Source organism: Amblyomma mixtum, chromosome 4, assembly GCF_055824585.1.
Source record: "Amblyomma mixtum isolate Tamu chromosome 4, ASM5582458v1, whole genome shotgun sequence".
NCBI lineage: Eukaryota > Metazoa > Arthropoda > Arachnida > Ixodida > Ixodidae > Amblyomma > Amblyomma mixtum.
In genome coordinates, this window is record NC_143015.1 from 90,004,638 (window position 1) to 90,014,922 (window position 10,285).

At 49.4% G+C, this 10,285-nt stretch overlaps 1 protein-coding gene across 1 annotated transcript; it reads right to left on the bottom strand.

Moving 5' to 3' along the window:
• Positions 1-1,557: 1,557 nt before the first annotated feature.
• LOC149347373 (ubiquitin-conjugating enzyme E2-17 kDa-like) lies at positions 1,558-9,845 on the bottom strand. The gene is made up of 3 exons (XM_089585566.1): positions 9,646-9,845; positions 8,328-8,672; positions 1,558-2,046 (listed from the first exon to the last, which is right to left on the bottom strand). The coding sequence occupies exons 2-3, from the start codon at positions 8,526-8,528 to the stop codon at positions 1,798-1,800; spliced, it is 450 nt and encodes a 149-aa protein (XP_089441692.1). The 5' UTR covers positions 8,529-8,672; positions 9,646-9,845; the 3' UTR covers positions 1,558-1,797.
• Between the last annotated feature and the right edge of the window lie 440 nt (positions 9,846-10,285).

Consider the following 10,285-nt stretch of genomic DNA (forward strand, 5'->3'; position numbering starts at 1 on the left):
GCGCGTTGAAGAGCCCAGAGTGGTCGAAATTTCCGGAGCCGTTGTCTCTGGCGTCCCTCATAGCCTGAGTTGCTTTGGGACGCTAAACCCCCATTTTATTTATTTATTCAAGTTACCCCTAAAGGCCCTCCAGAAGAGGGTATTATTATTAACTGTAAACTATTCTACTGGGGCCAACTTCTTTTGCGTGTGCTACTACCTCCTGTTCTTAACACATTCACTGCGGCAGTGATTTTCGGAGCGCTCACATCTACGCTTCTCTCAGATTTTCTTGGGTGCAGCATAACCCACTAGTGAGCCTCCGGCAAAGTCAACTTATTGGAGTCGACAACAGATGGCAATAGCGACCTGGAAGGTGTGTTTTTCGCAGGCTCTGCGAGCTGTCCCACGGCTCCACAGCAGAACTCAGTATTCGTGTCACACAGTCTTAGACTCACCGGTGGCCCACGACGCATTGAACGTGGTAATATACTTCCAAGATGGTTGGTTTGGTTTATGGGGTTTAACGTTCCAAAGCAACTCAGGCTATGAGCGACACCGTAGTGAAGGGCTCCGGAAATTTCGACCACCTGGGGTTCTTTAACGTGCACTGACATCGCACAGTGCACGGGCCTCTAGAATTTCTCCTCCAAAGAAATTTCGCCGCCGCGGCCGGGATCGAACCCGCGTCTTTTGGGTCAGCAGCCGAGCACTACCTACATAAAACTGTATTCTGTTTCCCTCTTCTTCCAGTGTGAGCGCGTACGTGAAGGATCACTGCACTTTCCCTGTGCTGATTATGCTTAAAAGAGCTCCCATAACCCGTGAATACTGAGGAGACTGTCTTCTGCTTGTTTGTGTACTACTCTCTCTTCGTCTCTTTTTCAAGCTTACCTGGACAACATGCATAACTTACCATCCGACCAGTACGGTCTTGTATGCGGCGCACGCCACACGTGGCCATGTCCTTCCTAAAGACGTGGGTTGCCTTTCGTTTCATCCGAAGGACGGATGGCAGAACAAAAATTTGTGGGCATGTCATCATCATCATCAGCCTGACTAAGCCCACTTCAGGGCAAAGGCCTCTCCCATGTCTAACCCTTTTCTTTGCCAGTTGCGGCCTCCGTATCCCCGCAAACTTCTCTCACCCGCCCACCTAATTTTCTGCCGCCCCCGCTACGCTTGCCTTCTCTTGTAATCCGCTCCGTTACCTTTAAGGCACGTACGGTAGTGTAAAATTGTAGGCGATGAACCGACTACTGCATTAAAAACCTGTCATGCATCGGATGTGCTCGCGAGTTAAACTCACCGAGTGCCCCCAGGTAACGACAATCGCAGCATCTGCAACACAGACCTACTGGAGGTGAGTGTCACGAGGAGTACGGAACAATAACTGCCTCCCTCTAAAGCCATATGGGAATGTAGGAAGGGATTGAAGGAGCGGAGAACTAGGACATAGATGAATAAAGCAGTCTTTATAGCACACGGTCTTCTGCTCCATCTACCTAGAGCTTAAGACAATCGCGGCGCAACATGCCAGACTGCTCACTGTAGACACCCCTGGGGACAACGGTGGCCAGGGTCAGCCACTAGTAAGCTCGGGACACCTTTCGAGAAGTATCATAAGTCGAATTTTATGCCAGATGGTTTATGCGCTAAAGCGGCAGGGGGCCATGGCACGACACTCGCAGCTACCTGAGCGCGTCTCCATTTAAGGTGCCCTTCCTCTACTGTTTCCCATATGCACTTTTTGCCGCCCTCAATCCAGGACAGGCTCAAGTATTCGGCACTTTGATGAAGGGGTCGGCGTCGCTGACATCACTCCATGGCGTACTGCCGGGTCCACTCTCGGGCCGTGGCCTCGTACACGGGCCGGTTGTTCTTGTAGATGGAGGCCACTCGGGGCATGAGCGGGTCGTCGGGGTTGGGGTCGCACATAAGCACGCAGATGGAGAGCAGCACCTTGGCGATGGAGAGCGCCGGCGACCACTGGGACTTGAGGATGTCCAGGCAGATGTCGCCGTGGGTGCTGATGTTCGGGTGGTAGATCTTGGTGATGAAGCTCACCTGCAGCGGCGCGAGAGCGTACCACGGGAAAAACAGGTCAACGACCCCTGTTCGTTCTTGGAGAAGGAGGTGCTTACTACGCTGTTTGTGATGGAGAGGCAGTCGTGGCTACAGGACGATTTTGTGTGGCGATACAGCGCGAGCTACCAGCGTTTGTCTTCGGGAAAGAACTGAGCTAGTCGGACAATACTCAGAGAAAGTAAAAAGGACGAGACGCCTACATTATGTACGCACATGCGAGGCAAAGGAAAAAACAACCATAAAACAAACTCAGCTCAGTTATGAAGAACGAGCACGTTCATAGCGGGAAAAATTTTAAATCGTTAACGTCACTCGACGGTCTGTACGCCATTTTTCTGTCATGCTTGGAAAAAAATAAACCTGCGTTTTTGCTGTGGTAAACGTTTCTTTTTTTTCCCTGTTTGTATTTCGTTGAAGTGTTGGTTTACACATTCCTTGTGCGATTGCCCAAACTCCTTGTTTTGCATCCGACCGGACACCGGATGATTTCGCTGTCTTTATTCGCTTTTTCCGATCTGTTGAAATGTCAACTCATACATTTCATATGCGATTGCCAAATGCTTTCTTTGTATTGAACCGGATACTAACCATGTGTAGGCTATCAGTCCAAATATTTAGTACTAAGTTCTTGAATGAACAAATAAAGCTCCGATTGATTGACTGATTGATCGATTAATTAATTAATTAATTAATTAATTAATTAATTAATTAATTAATTAATTAATTAATTAATTGATTGATTGATTGATTGATTGATTGATTGATTGATTGATTGATTGATTGATTGATTGATTGATTGATTGATTGATTGATTGATTGATTGATTGATTGATTGATTGATTGATTGATTGATTGATTGATTGATTGATTGATTGATTGATTGATTGATTGATTGATTGATTGATTGATTGATTGATTGAAGCTACATGGTCAAGAGAGACAAGTACCGCACCAACTGACTTGAAATGACAGACCTTCGTGGACTATGTCAATGACGTCCTCGCGTTTGGTGCGAACTATGCGGAATACCTCACAAAATTTGAAGCAGTGCTCAAAATTTCCAGGCGTAAGGCTAGAAAGCTTCTTTCTACCTGTCGAGAACCACGTTTGCGTCTTTTACTCGAGCACATTCGTCGAAGCTCGCACGCAGCTATAAAGCTGATCACGGCCTGCAGTCGTGAGACAGTCCGGAATCCGGTGTCCTGCTTTTTGCGTTCGGCAGCTGGGCCCATGCAAGGCAATGTGCCCCGACCGCGGCGACCGTGTTCGACGGAAAACAATAAAATACCCTTGTGCTCTTTAAAGGACGTCTCCTACATCCGACATGGAGCTTCGGAGCGCTGAACCCGATATACCACCACCTGTTCTCATTACGACCCCCACATGTTTGCGCATGCCGCCAGCTGCAGTAGTGCTTGAATATCCGAGAGCTAAATGCCATTCGTTGTACTTAGTGGCTTTCAAGTTTCGCCTGTCTCGCAGGCGAGCCGTTTTCAGCCTTTCACAAATGCATCGTTTTTCATGTCTCATTTGTATTCAGCCAACAGAGATATATAAAGAGGAAGAGGGAAGACAGGGATGTTAACCAGAATGGTGTTCTGGTTGGCTTCACATTGTCCACAAGAGTGGCGAATTGGGCTAGTTGGTGCAAATACGTCATTTTGCGAGCGCTACAACTTGACACGCGGACGCAGGGAGACACAAAAAGACGAGAGCTACTTCCAAGTGGTCTCTTCAGTGAAAGCCACACGCGTTTTATAACACGTCCTCAAGAAGCGCATGAAACGCATTGCTGTCATTCTAGCCTTGAGGACGTGCATTAAACGCGTGTGGGTTTCACTGAATAGATAACTTGGAAGTAGCTCTCGTCTTTGTCTCTCTCCCTGCGTCCGCGTGTCAAGTTGTAGCGCTCGCGAAATGACTCATCCATCCTGTATGCCAAGGGTGCTGCGTTCGATTCCCAGCCCCACCGGGAAATCATCAGTAAGTAGGTATACCAGTGCCCAAGCCTAGTGATTCGCTATCTGAAAAGCGAAGCTCTTATACAAGGTGTCTCTCACTGTTCTAGAGACCTTTTCATGGCCCTCAGGCAACCTTTTTTTTTTTTTTTTTTGGGGGGGGGGGGGGGGGAGCTGTAAGGAGAATGTAAGGAGAATGCGCCTCAGCAGATAGCTTTCGATAGCGTGAAGAGTGCTATCTGCTCAGATAGGTGTATGGCTAAGTTTGATGCACAACGTCCAACGATTATTTCTAGAGATGCTTCGTCGTACGGCCTAGGAGCAGTTTTACTGCAAGTACAACCGAATAAAGAAAAGCGGCCAGTTGTTTTCGTCTCAAGGTCATTGACGCCAACTGAGATGCGCTATGCGCAAATTGAAAAGGAGACTTTAGCTATAACATGGGCCGCGGAACGTCTCGAAAGCTATGTGCGTGGACTGCATATTACTGTAGAAACAGACCACAAACCGTTGGTTACTTTGCTAGGAAAGACTCCACTTGACCTGGTTCCGCCTCGCATTCAAAGGTTCAGAATGCGGCTAATGCGGTTCAGCTTTGAGGTGCAGTATGTCCCGGGCAAAAATCTCGAAATAGCTGATGCACTCTCCAGAGCACCAGTGGCAGGCCAAAAGACGAGGAACTTTCTTTCGGTCGATGAAGTCAACTGTTACGTTGCCGGCGTGTTATCTGAGTTGAGCGAGTCGCAACACTTCGGGCTAGTAGCCGAAGAACAGGCGAAGGACGAGACTTGTCGTACGTTGTGTCGCTACGTCCGTGAGGGGTGGCCTAGTCTACCTTCGTTATCGGCCGTTTTGACTTGGCAAGATCGCGCCGTTTTGAGCGTATGTAAAGGTGTCCTCATGCACGGCACTCGGATTGTTGTGCCACACTGCCTTAGAAGCAGAATGTTAAAACTGCTTCGTGAGGGCCACCAGGGTGTTGTAAGGTGTAGAGCAAAGGCAAGGGAGTCTGTGTGGTGGCCAGGTTTAAGCGCTCAGCTTGCGGTACTCATTGCCGACTGCCGCACGTGTTCCCAATTTCGCTTCCAGCCGTGCGAGCCAATGATCCCGACCGAGACACCTTTTCGGCCATGGCAAAGGGTTGCCGCGGATATTTGCCATGTGAAAGGCTGTAACTACTTGCTCATAGTTGATTACTTATCTCGATTTCCAGAATTGTGTCCGCTGACCTCTCTTAGCAGCACAGAAGTTATTTATCATCTCAAGAAGGTGTTTTCTACTCACGGTATACCGGAAACGCTGGTAACCGATAACGGTGCTCAATTTGTCAGCCAGGAGTTCAGCCAGTTCGCGAACTGTTATGGATTCAAACGTGTGACGTGTAGCCCTAGGTACCCGCAGGCAAATGGGGAAGTAGAAAGAATGGTAAAAACTGTGAAAGAGCTGTTGCTAAAATCTGGTGACCTACATCTGGCTTTGTTAGCATACAGGGACACGCCGGGACCCCTAGGAAAAACGCCAGCAGAGCTACTCATGGGGCGGCGCCTTCGCACTACCTTGCCTCTCCACCCAAAGAAGCTGGCACCAAAGACCCCCAATCTCAAGGAAGCAAGGGAAAAAGACGCAGCTTTCAGGGAGACTCAGCGGCAAAATTATGATCGCCGGCATGCTGCCCGACATATGTTCCCGTTGGTGCCAGGTGATTCTGTTTGGGTCAAGGACTACAGGCGAAAAGGTGTGGTGCTTCAGCGCGCATAGCGGCCACGCTCGTATATTGTGGTTTTGGAGAGCGGGGGCCAGACTGAACGAAACCGGCGAGCGCTAATCAAGCAGGCGCCAAACAGAGGCTCGGATTCCAGGGACGGAGAGTATGAATTTCTTTCTAGCCTAGACGGTACAGAGGAGAACGGAAACTCTGTTTCCATTGCACAAACTGTCCCAGACGGCCCCGAGGAGAACGGAACGGAAGCTCTCCCAAGTGATCCGTTGCAGCCGCCGCCGGAAACCTCTTCGCCTGCGGTACAGGGTGAACATGTCACACGCTTTGGTCGAAAAGTAAGAAAGCCGGAACGGTACGGTATTTGTGAATGCCACTCATGGAACCGCTTACATTTAATAGTTGTTGTATTTTGTTTTGCAAGTTGCTGCTTTAGTTTTCTCAAAGGGAAAGGGAAGATGTGGCGTTATCAAGATGTGGCGTTATCGATCTTCGTGTGATAGTATCTATCGTAGCAAGTGCACGTGTGTTCTTGTGATGCTCGGCGCATGCGTGACGTACTCAGTGTCTGTATATATACTTGTCAGGTTGCAATAAACGGGGCTTTTTCCTTTGGGCGTGGGCCTGGGGGCCACGCACTAGTCTTCATCCATGTGTCGTCCTGCGAAACACTACATAATCCTCAGCTGTTTCCTTTTATACTAGCACAGACCAGTGTTCAATGTGGCGGCGCCCAAAGACCTCTTTTTACGCGAGTGCGTTAAAGGCCCCGTTATGCATAAAATCTGGCGTTGGCGTTGTCGACGCTGTGAACGAAAAATCACGGGCATGGCTGTGGCAGGTTGTGCCCAGACAGCAACCTAGGAGGCAGGTGGGACACCTAGGTCACGTGACCCTGCGGCGTCATCACAACCTGTCCACCGGATAGCGAGCAAACTGCCCAAAGTGGTCGGTGAAAGTTAATGGCTGGTCACTCGGGGAAGGGCAACTTGGTTTATGGTTTATGTGGGTTTAACGTCCCAAAGCGACTCAGGCTATGAGGGACGCCGTAGTAGAGGGCTCCGGAAATTTCGACCACCTGGGGTTCTTTAACGTGCACTGACATCGCACAGCACACGGGCCTATAGCGTTTCGCCCCTATCGAAATTCGACCGCCGCGACCGGGATCGAACCCGCGTCTTTCGGGTCAGCAGCCGAACGCCATAACCACTGAGCCACCGCGGCGGCTTAAGAGCAACTTGGGTCGCACAAGGCCCACCGCTGGGAGCACCTGCCATCGCAGGGCAGTGGCGCATCGCTTAGCCGTTGCACCGCTGCCAGGCAGGAGGGGTACGAGGACTAAGGGTATGAGAAAGTAGAGGATTACCATCTGCATATACGGGAATTAACCCATTACGCTATCGCGTCATACCCTTACTGCGGAGCTTAAGTGTCTATTCCAATTTTTTTTAAGTCTATATTATTCCTAAATTTCGGAATGTAAATTTTTCGCCGATTTTTTCATGCCCTTGGGATACGATAATTTGGGTTCCAAAACACGAGTGAACTATATTTTTCCGCGTTTCGAAATTCTTTAGTTGTATCCGACCTATCCAAATATATATATAAAATCATGTGCAGAATATCTATATGGTATTCTGTGAATAGCTACACAGACCTCATCCCACTCCGTGTAACCGTGAGCTCGGGTCACAGCTAGTGAGTATCCGGCTTATCCAAATATACCAGGTGTCCCAGCTAAATGTAACCAAGATTTTAGAAAACACTTGATGTTCTAGCCGTCTGAAACCAAATGAGGGTTGTTTAGAGTCGCGTGACCTAGTCTGCAGTATTTTTTTCGTTCTTCAAGGTTGACTAATTAGTTAAGCTTAATTAAATAATTTTAATTTATTGACTTGAGGAACAAAGTGTCAAAGAAACGTTGTAGATCGCTGTGAGAAACAGCTTACTGAGACATCTGTAGCAAAGTAATATTTACGTAAAGTAGCTTTTTTACCGGCCTTTAACCATAACCCGCACAATAAGAAAAAGCTTCTACATGACAATTGTGTTACTTCAACGTCCCAAGACGCGCCTTAAAGAATAAAATCCGTTTTTTTCTGAAGTCCTCTTCTCGATGAGACTTTGGGTGCACATTGGGGCAGAGAAGTGAGCGAGCAGCTGGTCACGTGATAACTTTCTATTAAGGCCAATAAATGAAGGTACGTAAATCGTAACTTGACGGAAAGAGCACTACTAGCGGTTTTTCGAGGTGATCTAAAACTTTTGCATTGACACTTTCTTCCTGAAGTCAATAATTAAAAAGTTAGCTAATTAAACTTAACTAATTCATTAACTTTGAAGAGCGAAAAAAATACTCAAGACTAGGCCACGCGACCATGAACAACCCTCAGTTGGTTTCACTGGACTAGGACACTTCGCCTTTTTTAAAAGTTTGGTTATATTTAGCTGGGACACCCGGTATATAAAATTATGTACAGAATATCTATATGGTATCGTGTGAACGGCTACACAGACCTCATCCTGCTCCGTGTGACCGTGAGCTCGGGTCACAGCTAGTGAGCGCAGCTGCATGTTCCTCTCACCCTGGGCGGCTTAAAAGGGTAGTCCTTGGGAAACACGATGGTCAGCCGGAAGACGCCGCCTTCGAAGGGACTGTCCGAGGGGCCCATGATGGTGGCCTGCCAGCTGAACAGGTCCGACTGGTCGATGGGACCCGCGGAACAGTTGGCGGGCGGGTCCCGGCTCAGGTCCTCCAGTTCCTTCTTGATGCGCTTCAGGGCCATCGCCGCCGTGTAATCTGGTGCAGCCACTCTGCGGCTGTTACCTCGCTGACCAATCGGGACTCCGGCAGGGCTCCAGTCACACGTGACCTCGACGACTACCAAAGCGCGACGGTGGCCGGTCGATGGACTTCTTCGCTGACCGGTCTGCGGGAGGTCAAGATACGCTAAGACACGTGGGAATGAACGACTTAACTGGACCCAAACACTTAAGGACACTTTATGTGTTGGAAGATTAAAAACGGAAGAAGTAGTTGGAGGCGGTGCAGCTATCGTCGCTAGGTCACCCCATTAGGATGGCGTGGAGAGCTCACAAAGAAACCATTCCACATTTTCGTGAAGGGAAGGCCACCGTTTCGAAGGACATAGTCTGTCAGTTTGGCCCCGGTGACTTCTGTTCTGCTCTTCAAGGTAACGTCGGTGGCAGGCGCCATAAGGAAAGCTGCCAGTGACGTCATAGTAGATACACTTTCTGGAAGACCAGAATACCAGAACCTGGATGAAAGACTGCGCGCCCATCTAATCCTCTAAACACCGTCTTCTTTTATTTACTGTATGGAAAGCTATGCTTAGTCCACCACCATGGCGCCCGTGACGTTACATGAAAAACATCTACCTCATGGTTTCGATTTGTGAGCTTTCACGACCCGAAGCTGCACATAAGTTATGAGGGGCTACGCGTAGTGGATGGCTGCAAACTAATTTCGACCACAAGGGGTTCCTCAACCTAAACTGACACAGCAGAGCACACAGGTTTTGCATTTCGCCTCCAACGAAATGCTACCAACCCGGTGATCTCCCTACACAGCCCCTTACTTTTCTGAAGGCGCCCTTTAATTTGTAATGATTTCTTTGCACTACTGTCTACTAAAAATGATTACTACTTCTCCTATACCCTCCCCCTAATTAGAAAATTAGACACCCCCCAGATTTCAATCTCTAGGGAAACTCCACGACTGCCACGGCCGGGGCTCAATCCCGCGGCCTTGCTGGGTAACCGCACGCCAAAGCCACTAAGCCGCAGCGGCGGGTACAAGTATAACACGGTTCAAACTCATATAGTGGGACGCAATTCAAACACAGTGCCAGAAAGATTAGTGTACGCGTCTCCAACACTTACATCTCACGAGGAGCCGGTCTCATGACCTCCTGGACCGCGTCGCCCTAGTAGTCGGCCACTGCGATGGACCCGCGATGACCCTCCGGTTGACGGGGAGCCGGCTCACATGACCTCCTGGACCGGAGGCGCGCCCTGAGCTCCTTCCGGGTGCGTCATCGCCGCCGCCGCCACCGCCGCTGCTGGACAGCACTCCCCCTACTACTACTTCGACTTCCTCGTTGTCCTGCGAGCATGGCCCGAGCATAACCCGTGTCAGTGCTTTCTTGAGAACTCAAGGAGGCGCTGCTCATGCGTCATCATCACCATCATCAGCCTGACTACGCCCACTGCAGGGCAAAGGTCTCTCCCATGTCTCTCCAATCTCCAATTAACCCGGTCCTTTGCCAGTTGCGGCCACTGTATCCCCGCAAACTTCTTAATCTCATCCGCCCACCTAACATTCTGCCGGCCCCTGCTACGCTGGCCTTTTCTTGGAGTCCACTCCGTCACCCTTAAGGACCAGCAGTTATCTTGCCTTCGCATTGCATGCCCTGCCCAAGCCCATTTCTTCTTCTTGATTTCGACTGGAATGTCATCGATCCGCGTTTGTTCTCTCACCTACTCCGCCCGCTTTCGATCTCTTAACGTTGCACGTTTCATT